At 39.9% G+C, this 17,959-nt stretch overlaps 1 protein-coding gene across 1 annotated transcript in view; it reads left to right on the top strand.

Moving 5' to 3' along the window:
• ctnnbl1 (catenin, beta like 1) overlaps nt 1-17,959 on the top strand; it is a 157,140-nt gene that overhangs the window by 125,932 nt on the left and 13,249 nt on the right. Inside the window, exons 14-15 of the mRNA XM_048550467.2 lie at nt 3,058-3,195; nt 7,112-7,184. Coding sequence (XP_048406424.1) covers nt 3,058-3,195; nt 7,112-7,184 — 211 coding nt within the window. The remainder of the gene's footprint in view (nt 1-3,057; nt 3,196-7,111; nt 7,185-17,959) is intronic.

Here is a 17,959-nt window from a genome sequence, read left to right as displayed (position 1 = left end):
ATCCTCTGTACTTCCTACCATCAGCATGTACTTTCTTGACCTGTTAGTCCTTCCGTAATACATCATTTCTCGCTTTTCATGATTAAATTCCATTTGCTACTCTTCTGTCCTTCTGATTAGCCCACCTACATTGTTCTATAGTCGAAGGCTTTCCTTCTAGCGAGTTTTGAGAAGATTTGTAGCTCAGGTTGAGGTTCTGGATGTGAGTTTGCTTGCTGAGCTGGAAGGTTAGTTTTCAGATGTTTCGTCACCATTCTAGGTAACATCATCAGTGAGCCTCCGACGAAGCGCTGGTGTTATGTCCCGCTTTCTGTTTGTCTGGTTAGGTTTCCTTGGGTTGGTGATGTCATTTCCTGCATTGGTGATGTCATTTCCTGTTCTTTTTCTCAGGGGATGGTAGATTGGCCCCAAATCAATGTGTTTGTTGATGGAGTTCCGGTTGGAATGCCCTGCTTCTAGGAATTCTCGTGCGTGTCTCTGTTTGGCTTGTCCTAGGATGGATGTGTTGTCCCAATCAAAGTGGTGTCCTTCCTCATCAGTATGTAAGGATACTAGTGATAGTGGGTCATGTCATTTTGTGGCTAGTTGATGTTCATGTATTCTGGTGGCTAGCTTTCTGCCTGTTTGTCCAATGTAGTGTTTGTCACAGTTCTTGCAAGGTGTTTTGTAGATGACGTTTGTTTTATTTGTTGTCTGTATAGGGTCTTATAAGTTCATTAACTGCTGTTTTAGTGTGTTGGTGGGTTTGTGGGCTACCCTGATGCCAAGAGGTCCGAGTAGTCTGGCAGTCATTTTGGAAATGTCTTTGATGTAGGGGAGAGTGGTTATGGTTTCTGGGCCCGTTTTGTCTGTTTGTTTGGGTTTATTGCTGAGGAATCGGCGGACTGTGTTCATAGGGTACCCGTTCTTTTTGAATATGCTGTATAGGTGATTTTCCTCTGCTCTGCATAGTTCCTCTGTGCTGCAGTGTGTGGTGGCTTTCCTTCTTGCTATTTACCACAGCACCAGGTGCTGTTATCACAGAAACAAGTTTTCCAGATATTTCTGGCTTAAAATTCAGTGGTGTGCATGATTTCCAAACCAATGATTAAATCTCCTCAATAAAACTACATTGGAAGAGTAAGTGTAAAGAAAAAGATTGCAAGGTAGAAAATATGCACAAGTAACAAAATTAATAAATTGAAGATAACGTTAGATGAGATGTGTTAACCATGAATGGGATAGTATCACTCGAGATTGTGCTTGCTGTATAGCAAATATGACTTTACGGGCAGTAATATGTTTGTAAACCAGCTCTGGCCTTTTTGTTCATTTGCCCTTTCTGTCATTGTCTTCTCTGGTATGTAGTATTTGTTAGATTTTTAAAAGTGAAGTCTAAGATACATTATAGCTCCAGTACTGAAGAATAATAGTTTTTCTAACTGCTATTCTTGGAAGTGGAATTCTCTATGAAATTTCCAGTAAGTTTAAAAATTAGGTTTGTCATAAACATAAACTGTTCTGATCTCCTTCCATTGCATAAAAGGAAAATTCAGTGAGGATAAAGTAATAGATACATTGCAGCAAGTTATAGTATTAGAATTTCTAATTACCATCAAATTGTATTAACATAGCCCACTTGAGAACGGCTAATTGGCCAAGGCTTGAGAATCTTTCTGATTTGCATGGTTCAGTAATGGACTACACAATGGTTTCAAATGTAGCCAGAATGTTTTCTTCTTATGGGAGTCTGCAGATTGCTTTCAAAGAATTTCTTACAAGATAAGATAATTAACCCTAAACTCACTAAATATGTGAAATTCTAATAACAGCATTGGTTAAAAATCCTGAACAATGTTCACCATGAGGATAGTGCTTCTTGGTGGCTTAAAGGATATGTTTTTTGTGAATTTAAAACAAAAGATGTCCACGCACAATGCTGATTTCCCTTGGGTGGGATGTTTTGAACGGCAAACTTTCAATATGACTACCTATGGGTTTCATGTCAGTGGGTCTTAATTCTGCTTAGAATACAATGGAGCTATTTCCAAGGTTACTTTGAAAATTTTTGAGAGCTTTGTTATTAAATTTTAAATATATCTGTTAGACTAGTGATTTAATTGCCATTAAACCATTTGATATTGCCTGCCGAGTTTATAATTTTATAGTACACTTCTATTAGATGTAGTGTCTTTTTATTAAGTAGAGAGAAGTCTGCTGAACACAGCAATTAACCAGTTATCTTACAGGGAAAAATGTGTAACTGCGGACTGAATTCATAATGCAACCTACTTCATTTAAGTGTACAAGTGTTAAATTTAAAAGTTTTGACATGCTCTTCTCAGGTTAATTGTAGGGTGTTTCTGTCTTGTCAAATGTGCTCTTTTTTTAATCAAAACATATAATAAATGTTTAAATTAATAACTTCTATCTATATTAATAATGTAAGCTTTAGGAAATTAATACTTCATGCATGTATATCTATTAAAATGATCAATTCAAAAAAAACTGTTAACTCACCATTCACTTTGTACAATTTGTCCAAACTCTTGAAGATCTTATTAGCTATAAAATTGTCATTAATCAAGAATTTAGTAGAAAATACAGTCAAAATCCCAGCATGTTCTATGACCAGTAATTACTTTTGAAGTGCTTTAATTATTACTGTGGATGCAAACTAAGGTCATGCAATTTAGCTTTATATATTGGATTCCAGAGTTATTTAAATTTCCTTTTTTTAAAAGAAAATCTGAAGGCACCCTCCAATTAAGTTGAAGACAGTGTTTTAAAATAATTTATTTTGCATCCTACCACGTATTGTTGAACACAATTTGTATTGTGAATTGATACCTTTTTACTTGAGCCTTGAACCCTGAAATAGTCTACATGCTATAAATAAATCATTTATTTTGATCCTTCCCTTGCTATCTTTTCACCATTTTAAGTAGATTACTTGGTTAAGACCATGAAAAAGAAATCTGCCTATTAAATAAACCCAGTAATGCAATTATGATGGATGCACATTAAAATGTTTAACAGTATTGCTCCTAAGCCTTTGTGCTATTTTGTTCTTTTTAGGATATGGTCCGTCAAGGGGAAATAATTGATGATGATATGGAAGATGAATTTTATCTGAGGCGATTGGATGCTGGCCTCTTTGTCCTTCAGCTGGTTTGCTACATTATGGTAGAGAGCTGCAATGCTAATATACCTCAGGTGATTTAAGAATCCACTCATTAAAAATACTTCTTGTTCAAATACATGTATCTGTGGGATGTGTGCATTCTTTATTACCATCTGACAGAAAGTTGAGGGTAACTTTTAAAAAATAATCTGATTAATTTATGAATGAGCTGTGTTGAGTGAAAATGAAATTGCTTTCAAGTGAGCTCCATAACTACTAGCCACAAACAAATGTTAGATTGTGGGTGTTATTTTCTTCTTTTTCGTCACTTAAAATTGTAGTTCTGGTTTTGATATTGTTCATCCTAAAATTGCTTACAATACAGGGGTTAGATCTTTCATTAAGATCAGGGAAGGTGGTAAAAGAGGGGGAGGTGTGGCTTTGTTAGTCAAGGACAATATAGTAGTAGCTGAAAGAACTTTTGATGAGGACTTGTCTACTGAGGTGGTATGGCCTGAGGTCAGAAATGGGAGAAGAGAGGTCACACTGCTGGGAGTTTATTTTATAGGCCTCCGCAAAGTTCCAGGGATGTGGAGGAGAGGATTGGTAAAACGATTCTGGGCAGGAGTGACAGGAACAGGGTGGTCATTATGGGACTTAGTAACGAACCATGTTATCAATTCTAGAAGGTGTGAAGGTAGATAAATCCTCTGGGCCGGATGGGATTTTTCTGAGGATTCTCTGGAAAGCTAGGGAGGAGCTGGTGGAGCCTTTGGCCTTGATCTTTGAGTCCTCATTGTCTACAGGTTTAGTACCAGAGGACTGGAGGATTGCAAATGTTATGCCCTTGTTCAAGAAGGGCAGTAGAGATGATCCAGGTAGTTATAGATAGACCTGTGAGCCTTACGTCTGTAGTAGGAAAAGTTTTGGAAAGGATCATGAGAGAGAGGATTTATAATCACCTAGCAAGCAACAATTTGATTGGAGATAGTCAACATGGATTCGTTATGGGCAGGTCGTGTCTCACAAACCTCATTGGATTTTTGAGAAGGTGACCACACATGTGGATGAAGGTAGGGCAGTTGACGTGGTGTACATTGACTTCAGTAAAGCCTTTGATAAGGTTCCATATGGTAGGCTATTGGAGAAAATATGGAGGCATGGGATTGAGGGAGATTTAGCAGTTTGGATTAGAAACTGGCTTTCTGTAAAAAGGCAACGAGTGGTGGTTGAAGGAAAATATTCAGCCTGGAGTCCAGTTGCTTGTGGTGTACCTCAAGGATCTGTTTTGGGACCACTCCTGTTTGTCATTTTTATAAATGACTTGGACGCTGGCGTAGGTCGATAGGTTAGTAAGCTTGCAGATGACACTAAAGTCGGTGGAGTGGTGGACAGTGTGGAAGAATGTTGCAGGTTGCAGGGAGACTTGAATAAACTTTAAAATTGGGCTGAAAGGTGGCAAATGGAGTTCAGTGCAGATAAATGTGAGGTGATTCACTTTGGGAAGAATAATAGGAAGGCAGAATACTGGGTCAACAGAAAGATTCTTGGTAGTTTGGATGTGCAGAGGGATCTTGGTGTCCATATACACAGATCTCTGAAAGTTGCCACCCAGGTTGATAGTGCTGTCAAAAAGGCTTACGGTGTGTTAGGTTTTATTGGTAGAGGGATCAAGTTCCGGAGCTGTGATGTCATGCTGGAACTGTACAAAACATTAGTGCGGCCTCATTTGGAATATTGCGTGCAGTTCTGGTCGCCCCATTACAGGAAGGATGTGGAAACATTGGAAAAGGTGCAAAGGAGATTTTCCAGGATGTTGCCTGGTCTGGAGCGAAGGCCTTATGAAGAAAGGCTGAAGGACTTGGGTCTGTTCTCATTGGATAGAAGAAGGCTAAGAGGAGATATAATAGAGATGATCAGAGGATTATATAGGGTTGTCAGTGAGAGTCTTTTTCCGAGGATGATGACATCACCTTGTACGAGGGGGCATAGCTACAAATTGAAGGGTAATAGATTTAAGAAAGATGTCAGAGGCAGGTTCTTTACCCAGAGAGTGATAAGGGCGTGGAACGCCCTGCCAGCCAATGTAGTGAACTCAGCCACATTAGGGGCATTTAAACATCCTTGGATAAGGACATGGATGATGATGGGATAGTGTAGAGGGATGGGCTTAGATTAGCTCACAGGCTGGCACAACATCAAGGGCCGTAGGGCCTGTTCTGCGCTGTATTGTTCTATGTCTACAGCTTATGTCTGTAGATTACATATAATATTGAATTTATCTGTTTGAGGACAGAACCGTGAGGATAAATATAACAATTCATTCACTCCTCCATTGATAAGTGCAACTTTAGATTTTTCAGACACCTAGAAGCATCAGTTCGGCTGCAATTATCTCTCCAATTTCCATTTTCTTTTGAAAACAGCAGTAAATGACATAACCACAGATTTGTTCCTTGTCTTTTGTTACCTACCTAAACTTCAGATGGGAACAAAGCCATGCTTAAGTCATGGAGTTTTTGTTGGAAAGGAATTCAATGACTTTAATTTTACTGATGTTGAATCGAATGCAATTCTTACTGATCAGTTGATGTCAACGAAGCAGTCAAATGAATATCAGAGGCCAAGGAGTAAAGGTGGTAACACAGATGTAAAACTTTGGGCTGAAATTTCTTATACCTTCAGTTTTTGTCTGACCCATTTGGCTCTTAGGATCTCCTTACAGCCATCCTAAGATTGCTGACTTCCATTCATTCTGTGTGTTTCTTACATCTTAAGTAAGGGCACCTCAAGGCAGATTATGATTGGATTACAAAGTCTCTCTGTCTTATTTCAGTGTCTGTCTGTCTCTTACTGTCTCGCTCACTCTGTATTTGTGTGTACCTCATTCCGTCTTTCTTTCTGTCTCACACTCTGTCTCTTCTCAATTTAACTCATTGTCAATAGAATTTGTTTAGCCACGATCCAGATTTTCAACCAAATTCTGCTCGTAATGTTTCCTTCACTTGAACTGTACTAACCTGTCAAATTAAACTGCTTGAATAGAGAACCACCCCTAGGAACCTTCTCACACCTGTAATTAACTTGTTGACCCCTTTTCTGCCTTAGTTTTCATTCCTAGGCAACCTGACTATTTACTAGAATCCAGCTGTTTTTAACTAGAAAGCAAACCCTGATTCTTAAAAAGACCATCACTTTACAAAAAAAGTTTCTTTCTGCACAATTGCATGGGCTAGCACAGGTTTTATGAGTTTTATAACTCCAACTACATATCCTCTCAGCCTATGAAATAAAATGTTAATATGCTAATACATTGTTTCTTCAATTTGTTTCACTTTGTTCATAAGCAGAAGGAACTGATGCATATAGGTTAAGAAAAAGTCAATGAAACCTGCTGAATAGTTACTTCATTTGCCCTGGAATAGGATATTTTATGGTACTGCATATTGTCTGCCTCATGACTTAACCTTGAGATGACTGTTATAGCAGCTTAAGAAGGCTACCTTTAAATGGACAAGAGCTTTGTTGTTATTATAAATGTTGTAGAGTGCGCAGGAAAAAGGAGTGTTCCATATATGCAATTACTGCCAAAATGCTGACGAGAATTTACTTGTTTATGCGAGTGGTATTCTTTCAAGGTGTTGCTCTCAACTTTAGTCAAATGAGGCTGGATGCATTGTACCTGCTCATCTCTCCCCTAACCCACCCTCACCATGCTCTCTACGTTCTTTCTCCGTTCCACCCCATAGCACATTCTTCCTTTTCACCCAAGCCCACATTATTCCGTCTTGCCAGTCCTGTCTTCCTTCACCCCACCTCTCTGCCTACCCCGTCCTTCATCATTTTAAAGTTTCATTATTTGGTTTGATGCTTGAGTATGTCAGTTATTTCTAAAGCAAATTTGAAAAAGCCATGTGAAAGACATTCCACAAATAGTAAGGTAAATTCTAACTTTGTTTTGGTTTGACATCGGTGTTGTGTTGTGACTGTATTTATGCTTATTTTCAGATAAGACAGCGCGTACACCAGATCCTGAATATGCGAGGGGGTTCAACCAAAGTGGTTAGACATATAATGAGAGGTATGAACATGATCTTTTGAGGGATAGCAATATCCATTAATTTCCAATGCATCTCTTTTCTTTTATCAATTCTGCACTGATCTATCTATTTGTTTTTCAATAAGCCAGCCTTGCCTCGATATGCAGCCAGTTTTCCCCTGAATTCTTTTGTGCTGTTTGTTTCAGAGATATGCTCTGATGATGTTCACATATCTATTATTATCCAATGAACAAAAATGTACTTTAATTTTCTTTTCCAAAATGTTTGACCTGTGTAATCCACATTAGTTTTGTCAGTTAATTTGGAAGCATGAGCTTCCAGTGGTATTTGACTAATGGTGAAAGTGTCAGGTTAGGTCTTCAGTGCCAGCCTAAGTTGCTGAACCTGCTCCATAGTGTATTGTTATTTATTATCTCTTTATCTGGTTGTTCAGGTTTCATGCCTCTTCTTTACTACTTTACATTAATCCTACAGAACTCGATGGAAGGAAAATGTGTCATATGCTATTACAAACAATGAGAATTTGATGTTTTAGTCTTTGGGTAGATTTACCTGCACTGGTAAATCTACCATTAGAACAAAGAAAAACAAAGAAAATTACAGCACAGGAACAGGCCCTTCGGTCCTCCAAGCCTGTGCCGATCGAGATCCTCTGTCTAAATCTGTCCTCTATTTTCTAAGGATCTGTATTCCTTCGCTCTCTGCCCATCTATTTACCTGTCCAGATATATCTTAAAAGACACTATTATGTCTGCATCTACCACCTCCGCTGGCAACGCCTTCCAGGCACCCACCACCCTCTGCATAAAGAACTTTCCACGCATATCTCCCATAAACGTTCCTCCTCTCACTTTGAACTCATGACCCCTAGCAATTGAGTCCCCCACTCTGGGGGAAGAAGCTTCTTGCTATCCACCTTGTCTATACCCCTCATTATTTTATAGACGTCAATCATGTCCCCCCGCAATGTCTGTATTTCTAATGAAAATAATCCTAATCTACTCAACCTCTCTTCATAGCTAGCACCCTCCATACCAGGCAACATCCTGGTGAACCTCCTCTGCCACCTCTCCAAAGCTTCCACATCCTTTTGGTAATGTGGCAACCAGAACTCTACACGGTACTCTAAATGTGGCCGAAGCAAAGTCTTATACAACCATAACATGACCTGCCAACTCTTGTATTCAATACCTCATCCAGTGAAGGAAAGCATGCCATATGCCTTCTTGACCACCCTTTTGACCTGCAGTGCCACCTTCAGGGAACAATGGACCTGAACACCCAGGTCTCTCTGTACATCAGTTTTCCCCAGGACTTTTCCATTTACTGTATAGTTTGCTCGTGAATTAGATCTTCCAAAATGCCTCAACTCGCATTTGCCCGGATTGAACTCCATCTTCCGTTTATCCGCCCAACTCTCTAATCTAGCTATATTTGCTGTAATTAGATTCTCTACAGTGTGGAAACAGGCCTTTGGCCCAACAAGTCCACACTGCCCCTTGAAGCATCCCACCCAGACCCACTTTCCCTATAACCTACACATCCCTGAACACCAGATGCAATTTAGCATGGCCAGTCCACCTAGCCTGCACATCTTTGGACTGTGGGAGGAAACCGGAGCACCCGTAGGAAACCCATGCAGACACAGGGAGAATGTGCAAACTACACACAGACAGTTGCCCAAGTCTGGAATTGAACCTGGGTCCCTGGCGCTGTGAGGCCATAGTGCTAACCACTGAGCCACCGTGCTGCCCCCTTCACTATCTGCTACTCCACCAATCTTCGTGTCAAAGTTTTTTTTTCTGTTAGACAGCAACGTCTTTTCTACTTAATTTGTACTTGTGGATATTGCATTTCAAGACTATAGAAAAATGATATTTCTTAAATGAGTTTAATTATGTGTGTGGTGTGGATCAAAACCCTCTCATCCTCACATACAAGCTGTCGTTTAGGATATCAGTTTGTTCTGTGAATACAGCAGTGGTTTGGAAACCCATGCAGGCCAGTGTATATTCTTTGTCAAGGTTACCAACCTGAAATCACCATATCCTCTCTTCTGTAGAGCTTTAGAAATTTGGTGGTTTTGCAATGAAATCCAATGATAAGAGTCTATTCAAATTAATAGTCTACTCATTGAGAGCTAAATGTTACACAGGAAAACTCCCTACCCTTCCCTTTTTAAGTTTTTTGTTATGTGACCCTCAATTGTAACTGCAACAACTCACATAGGGCACTATGTGTAATAAAGCCTCCCAAGATGATCAAGAAGAGGAGGTTTCAAAGACATCCCCATTCTCAATGATCAGTACAAAAGAGGAGACAAACATTTGCGACCAATTCCAGAAAAACAACGGTAGGAACACTCAAAGTGTGATACAGCTCCATGAGATATTTGAGTCAGATCACTAAAGGCTTGGTCAGAAAGGTAAGATTTAAATAAGTCAAACAAAGTAGAGAGGATGAGAGATCTAGGGAAGGTATTCTCAATCTTGGAATGTGGGTAACTGAAAGCAAGCTTACCAGTGGCAGAGAGATTATAATCTAGGATTCACAAAAGATGAAAATTAGAGAGGAACCTTTTCCTGGAGTTATAGGAGGTTGGGATAATTTATTGAGATAGGGAGGAGTCAAGTCATGGGGGAATTTGAAAACAGGTGAGAATTTTAAGATCTTTAATGTTGGTAGAATGTAGCCAGTGTAGATTAATAACCGCAGATATGAAAACTAATGGGCTTTGCTGAGAGTTAAGATAGGAGTAGCAGAGAATTCAATGACTCCAAGTGGGCAGAGGCTAGAATGTGGGAGACCGGATAAGTCTGTGTTGGAGTAGTCAAATGTATAAGTAAAAGCATGGCAGGAGGTTGCAGTAGGAGCTGATAGACTGAGTCAGAGACAAGTCAAACACAATTGTAGAGATGGAAATAGATTTTATGATAGAATGCTTATGAGAATAGAAACACCTCTCTGGTTCAAATGTGGTGTGAATCTCGAAAGTAGATTGACTTAATCTAAAATTGTTGTCACGGAGAAGGAATGTGCTTGGTAGTAAGAGAGCAGAGCTTGGAGTAGGACATTCAGCCCTGTTCTTCTACTAAATGCAATCATGGTTGATTGATCACTTCAATCCATTTTAGCCACACTATCCTCAAGAGAACTTGTAAGCTGTTGGTAAAACTGTCAATTTCTGAATAAACCCAAAGACTAAGCTTCCCTAGCCCTCTAGGGCAGAGAATTTCAAAGATTCACAACCCCCTGAGAGAAACAAATTATCCTCATTTGATCTGCAATGGCATCCTCCTTATTTCCCTTGTTCCCTTGTTCTAGACTCCGCAACCCAAGGAACCATCTTACATGCATATATCTCATTAAGTATTTTGTACATTTCAATGAGATCACCTCTCGTTCTTCCAAATTTCAGACAATATAAATCCAGTTTACTTAAGCTGCCTTAATAGGACAGACCTGTCACCCTAAGAATGACAGGGTGAACCTCTGTTTCACAGCCTCTAAGGTCATAATATCCTTCCCAAAGTAAGGAGACCAAAACTGCGCGTAGTAGTCCAGGTGCAGTTCAAACAAGCTTTAATACAATTGAAGCAGCATTTTCACTACTCCTGTTCTCAAATCCCATATATAATTGGAGGAAATATTTGTTAATCCACTATTGGATATCAGAGAAACATTCTGATATTTTGCCAACAGTTGCTGTATATTCACCTCTGTCATGAACTTTATGTAACCTGTACAAATCAGCAAACATTGATTTGAGTCAAGAGTTTCACTATTAATATTCATTTGTGATAAGGTATCATGTACTCAAAGCTATTATTGCACATTTTGATATTGGCTTGGCACATCTGTTTGTAAGTAAAATGGATAGAATTTATATTTTTGAATAGTCTGACATTGAATAAATTGAATTGACTTGAATATAAATTAACTTTAATCACAACAGTTTGTGCTGTCTCCTCAGTGTCTTTTACACATTTCTAATGACTTCGTTTTTCCCTTAGAATCCGTTCCAGTTTTTTTTAACCATCCATGGTTGCCATTTCTAACTGAACTGTACAAATGTGATGCAATACAGCAATTATTGAAAAATGTGTTTCTGGAACTAAACTAACATCTTTTTAATAGGTTGTACTCTTGTATGTCAAAATATTGCAGAATTCAGTGGATGGAATGACGTAGCACAACACTGGTTAATTTTTCAATCTGAGCATATTCCATTATTTATCCTCTAATTATGGGAGTCTAAAAAGTTTTTAATATTGGATCTTTACAACAAAAGTGGTTTCTTCCCCTTGCATAACATCTTTCAGGCAAGACCTCTTTTGGTTTGTCAAACATAGCAAAACTCATGCATTAACAATCCACAGTGGAATGGTATACCATTTTGTAAACTTATTTACTAGAATATTTGTGTTAATATTGCATGCAAATAGATATTTGTGGCTTTATATTACACATATTTAGGCTAATTTGCCTGCGACTGTGACAGTCGTTAGGCCCAGAGGGAGTACATAATGTTTGAGACGCAGCTGAAGAATAATGGATTGTGCGTTCATTAACTGCACATTCACAGCCTAATAAGTTTGTGTTTGTTTTATTACATCCCCCAGCTATGTGTGAAGTGCAATCCCATGACAAATGTGTTGAAATCAGCTGTAAAGCAGACCCAATTCAGCTCTTAGAGTAAAGAAGTAGTTCAATTTTAGTAGAAGCTGTTCTCTCCAAGGAACAAATGTGCACAATGCCGAAAACTATATTTATGGGAAGCCAAGGATTTCTGAATGTCAGCTCTGAAAATAACTGCTAAATAGTGGCTTTTTGAAAATCATGACAAGCTGGATGCTATATTTTTACAAAAGACCTTTGCGTTCTGTTCTCTTCCTTTTAACGATTTTTTGATAGGTTCATGAAAGAGCAGTAGATATCCAGGATTTTGTGAAGTATCTGAAATTTGTAGTTTGCCATCAAAGCAGAGGAATTGCCCCCCTCCAAGGGAAATCTTAAGTTTAAGCATATGGAACTTTGTTGCTTTCTTTGTTTGGACATATTGCTTTAATCCATATGCAGGAATTAACTGTTCTCACATTCATTTTGAAAAAATGTTTCAGCAAGAGTGAAGAACTCTTATTGCCAGTTCAGTACATCTATGGCAGTAGACAGGCACTAACGTGAGATCAGGCAAATGATGCTGCACATTAGAAATCAGAATTTCAGAAATTTCTGGACATATTGAAAATATGGATGTTGCGTTTCAATTCTTCAACTGTGTGACCTATTTAATCAAAAAAAAATCAAAGTCCCCAGAGAAGTTAATTAATAAGGTGATTGCTGACTTGAATTGTACAATGCAGAGAGAAACAGATATGTAGTAGTGTAAGTGCTATAAGTAACAGTCTAAAGTAGTTGAGGCAGAGTTGAGAAGAAATCCAGAGTTTCTTAAAAGAGAACTTAAGAAGGCTGTTGTGGCACTGTGGTAGTGTCCCAACCTGTGGACCAAGAGGCCCGGTTTCAATTCCCACCTGCTCCAAAGGTGCATCATATATCTCTGACTAGTTGATTAGAAAAATAGATTAATTTAAAAAAGAAACTAATTAAAGATGACTCCCAGAAGTAGTGTGGAGGTGTCAGAGAGGAAGTCATCCATGCAAGGCTGATGAAGACGTGAGTTTAACAAGCCCATGTTTAACAATAATACTGAGTTGAGTAAGCAACTTGTTCAAAGATTTCAGGCAAGGCATTAACTGAAAGTAAGCATTTAGGTGCAATAAGCAAGTAAGGGGTTAAATAATATGTTGGCATTCTTTATAACATGTTGAGAGATTGTGAATGTGGCACTGAAGTAGAGGGTCAGCCATGTATATTAAAGGGTGTCTTCAGGCACAGTGGGCTGAATGGCTTACTTCTACTCCTATTTTTCTGTGTTTCATTGTGAAAAGTAAAAGCAGCCTCTTGTGAATTTGTTCAGTGAGTGACCCTCACAGTAAACAAAAAGATAAATAATACTTAGGAGCGATCAAACCAGGTCTTACTCTGGGATCTCACTTTCCAGCATTACCATCAGCTAGAATGATAACAACATGCACAAACTTCAGCAATTAGCTAAATGATTAGTTCATCTTTTTTAGTGCTATAGGGTAAAGGACAATTGTTTTGTTGAGGATAGCTGGAAAGATCCACATTTCTTGTCAGATTGTGTCTTGATTGACAGGAATATTTTCTATCATCTGATAAAACTCATTTTAACATATTATCTTAAAAACATGACTGACAATGTAGTACACTCTCAATCCTGCAGCTTCGATACATGTTCAAATCTTGAAATGTGAAAGTTAATCTCTACTGCTGGGACTCTTTTGAGTGGATATATATTGGCAAGTTGCCTGTTGAGTACAAGAAAACATCGTGAAAAAAGATAATAAATTGTAATTGACATTCTTTTGTTGTCAGTTCTGTTGCATCGTAAAGTTGGTTGCTATTGATCTTAGCTGTCTTCATGGGCAGGTTTTTTACTGTTTCTTAGCTAGCTTGTTAACTAATGTATGACTAGGTAATTAAACCTGCCCCCTCAGCTCTGACAAGGACAAACTCGGAAACAGGGGAAAGAAGCTGAGAAACACAGCAGGTCTGACGGCATCTTTTGAGAGAAAACAGAGTTAATGTTTTGGGTCCAGTGCACTTAAGAACTATAAAGGGAAGTCTCTACTTTATATGTCGTGAAGCCCATCAAGGTGCAGTCTCGCTATTCCAGCTGAAGAAAACCATAGAGAAGGTCTGCAGTTGAGGAATTGAAAATAATGAGAGTAACAAATCAAAGCCAGACCTGGATTATTAATAAAAATGGCAGTGATAGTTAACAAAATAACTCCAAACAGTAAGGAATACAAATGAACAGATCATAAAGGCTTTTTTTATTATTTACTTGTACATGAACGAGGGTTAGAAGGTGCTTTATAAGGAAACCTTGGTGAGTTGACACAGCGTATCTTGCAGATGGTACACACTGATGATGAAAGCAGTGAATGTTGAAGATTCTGAATGGAGTGGGCTAATTTGTCCTGGATCATGTCAATCTTCTTGAGAGTTGTTGGAATTGCACCCATTCAGGCAAGTGGAGAGTATTCCATCACACTCCTAACTTGTGCCTGGTAGTCGAGGACAGGCATTAGGGAACCAGGAGGCAAATTACTTGCATCATTCTGCTCTTGCAATCATAGTTTTAAAATTATTGTTACAGTTCAATTTCTAGTCAACAGTGACACGGAAGAGTATTAATAGTGGGAGATTCAGTGATGTTAATGGTACTAATTGCCCAAGGACAGTGGTTAGATTCTGATTGTTGCACATGATCATTCTCTTGAATTTCTTCTTGGTGTGAGCAACAGGGGGCTAAATTAAGAAGCAAAACCAAAAGAATGATAATCTCTGGATTACTGCCTAAACCATGAGCTAATTGGCACAGGGTTAACAAGATTAAACAGGTAAACAAGTGGCTCAAAGATTGGTTTGGGAGAAATGGGTTCAATCTCATAGTACATTGACACAAGTACTGGGAAGGAGGGAGCTGTTCCGATGAGACAGGCTCTACCTGAATCATGTTGGTGATCAAATTAGAAAGGGTAGCTATGACAACAAATTCATAGAGTACATTAGGGATAGTCTCCTACAGCAATATGTCAAGGAGCCAACCAGGGAACAGACCATCCTAGATCTGGTAATGGGTAATGAGGCAGGTTTAATAAATAACCTCCTCGTAAAAGATGCTCCAAGAAGAGGTGATTGTAACATAACAGAGTTTGATATTCCGTCGAAGAGGCAGAAACACGTATCAGAAACAACTTTACTTAATTTAAATAAAGGGAATTACAATAAAACGAAGATAGATTTAGTTCAACTGAACTGGGCAAATAAATTAGCAGGAAAGACAGTAAACAAGCTGTGGCAGATATTTAAGGAGGTAATTCATGACACTTGGGAAAAAATATATCCCAGCCAAGAGGGAAGATTCTAAGAGAGGAATAAACCAATGATGGCTAACCAAGGAAGTTAGGAGAAAAGCCTTTAAGCAGGTGGAAGTCAGTGATAACCCCAAAGACTGGGGGAAAATTCAGAATCCAGCAAAGGAAGACTGAGAAGATTTTCTCTGTCTTTATAATAAACTATTAGAGCCAACTAGCACAGAATATAAAAACTGACAGTGAGATCTTCTTTAGATATATAAAAAGAAAGAGCAATTAAAGTGAACATAAGCTGTTTAGAAAATGCACCTCTCCAAGTATCGAGCACAGATGCTCTACAAAACTGCCCGAGTCTACACTTGGTCTCTCCAATGTAGAGGAGGCCACGTCGGGAGCAGCGGGTACACTAAACCAAGTTGGTGGATGTACAGGTGAACCCCTGTCTGATATGAAAGATTTGCTTTGGGCCTTGGGGGGAAAGTGTAGGGACAGATGTACCACTTCCTGTGGTTGCCAGGTGCGGTAGGGTTAGTGGGGATCGTGGAGAGGAGGGAGCCATGGAGTGAGCGGTCCCTACAGAAGGCATATAGGGGTGGTGGGGAATATATCTTTGGTTGTGGAGTCGGATTGTACGAAATGATCTGTTGGATATGGAGGTTAGTGGGGTGATAAGTGAGGACGAAGGGGATTCTGTCTTTATTTTTGTTGGGTGGGGAGGTGTTTTGAGACAGAAGTGTGGGAAATGCAGGAGATGTGGTTGAGGGCATTTTTGATCACCGGAGGTGGTGAAGTTGTGCTCCTTGAAATAGGAGGACATCTGGAATGTTTGGGCGTGGAACACTCCATCTTGAGAGCAGATGCAGCAAGGCGGAGGAATTGGGAGAAGTGATGGCACTCTTGGAGGAAGTGTAGTCCAGGTTGTTGCGGGAGTCAGTAGGCTTGAAATGGATGTCACTTTCGAGGCAGTTACCAGAGATGGAGGTGGAGAGGTCCAGGTGAGTTTGAGGTTGCGTGAAAGGTGTTAATAAAGTTGATGAACTGTTCAAGCTCCTTGTGAGCACAAAGCAGTGCTGGTACAGTCAGCAGTGCAGCAAAGGAAGAGGTAGAGTGTAGTGCCAGTGCTCCTGCCACTACACCACCCCCCTCACCTCCGTTCAAGGCCCGAAGCAAACCTTTCACATTAGACAGGGGTTTACCTGTACAACCACCAACTTGGTCTGTTATATCCGTTGCTCCCGATGTGGCCACCTCTCCAGCAGTGAGTGCAAGTGTTGACTCTGAGGCAGTTTTGTAGATCATCTGCGCTCAGTAAGTGACAAAAGACAATGCCTTATGGTCGCCAACCATTTTAACTCCCTCTCCCACTCTCTGGGTGACGTGTCTGTCTGGGGCTTCGTCCAGTGTCACACAGACACCACCCGGAAACTAGAGGAGCAACACCTCATATTCTGCCTTGGGAGCCTGCAATCCAATAGCCTAAACATGGAATTCACCAGTTTTAAAATCTCTCCACCTCATCCCATATCCAACCCTCCCTCTCAACCTCCTTGACCCGCCTCCTGGACCCGACACAACCTGTCCATCTTTTCGCCTACCTATCCAAAGCCTCCCACCTCTCTGATCAATCTCCACCACTTACTACCTGCACTCTTCTATTATTATTCCACCTACCTTCCCCTGCCCTGCCCCTCCTGTCTCTATTTATTTCCCAACTCCCTTCCCCCTCCCCATTTCTGAAGAAGAGTCCTGACCCAAAATGTCAAATTCCCTCCTCTGATGCTGCCTGATTTGCTGTGTTCCTCCAGTCCGACACTGTGTTGTCTCTGACTCCAGCATCTACAGTTTTTGCTATCTCTGAGTAATTTCAATGATACTAGTTGTTATTCCAATCATAGATTGCAATTAGAAAACCTTTACAGTGCTCAAAGAGATCATTTGGCCCATCAAATCTGAATTGATCTTCTGAAGGGAATCCTACCCAGATCCCCCACCCACCCTATCCGCATAACCTTACATTTTCCATGGCTAATGCACCCAACCTGCATATCCCTGGACATCACAGGGCAATTTAACTTAGTCAGTCCACCTAACCTGCATCTCTTTGGGCTGTGGGAGGAAACTGGAGCACCTGGTAGAAATCCACACAGACACGGGGAGAAACATGCAAACTCCACGCACAAACAAAATCACCCAAGACAGTAATCAAATCTAGGTCCCTGTAGCTGTGAGGCAGCAATGCTAACCACTGAGCCACCATGCCGCCCGAATGTAGAGATTTTTGACCTAATTCCCATTGTCTCATTTTGTGAGGGCCCCTTGATGCCAGCTCAGTCAAATGCAGTCTTGATGTCAAGAGCAGTCATTCTCCTCATATCTGTCGGCCAACTCTTTTGCCCATGTTTGGACCAAGTCTGATAAGGTAAGCAACTCAGTGCCCCTGGTAGAACCCAAACTGAGTCTCAATGAGCAGTTTCTTGCTGAGCAAGAACTTCTTGACAGCATTGTCAACAACTCCCTCCATCACTTCACATACTGAGTGTAACCGGATAGGGCTTAATTGATCAGTTTAGAGTTCTTGTGGTTTTTGTGCACATCAGGTACCTATACAGCCTTTTTATATGACTGCAGAGATCCCAGTGGTGTTGGCAAGGACCATGACTAGTTTTGGAGCACAAGTCTTCAGTAATATTGCCAGTTTGATGTTAAGGCCCATAGCCTTTGCAGAATAGCATCACACGGAGTGAATTGAATTAATTGAAGATTGATCTCAGAAACTCAAGAGGAGGTAAAGATGAATCATCCACTTGGCACTTCTGGCTGAATGTAGC

Source organism: Stegostoma tigrinum, chromosome 19, assembly GCF_030684315.1.
Source record: "Stegostoma tigrinum isolate sSteTig4 chromosome 19, sSteTig4.hap1, whole genome shotgun sequence".
NCBI classification, from domain to species: domain Eukaryota; kingdom Metazoa; phylum Chordata; class Chondrichthyes; order Orectolobiformes; family Stegostomatidae; genus Stegostoma; species Stegostoma tigrinum.
Note: the sequence above shows the minus strand (reverse complement) of the source record. Positions and strands in the feature narration are given on the sequence as shown.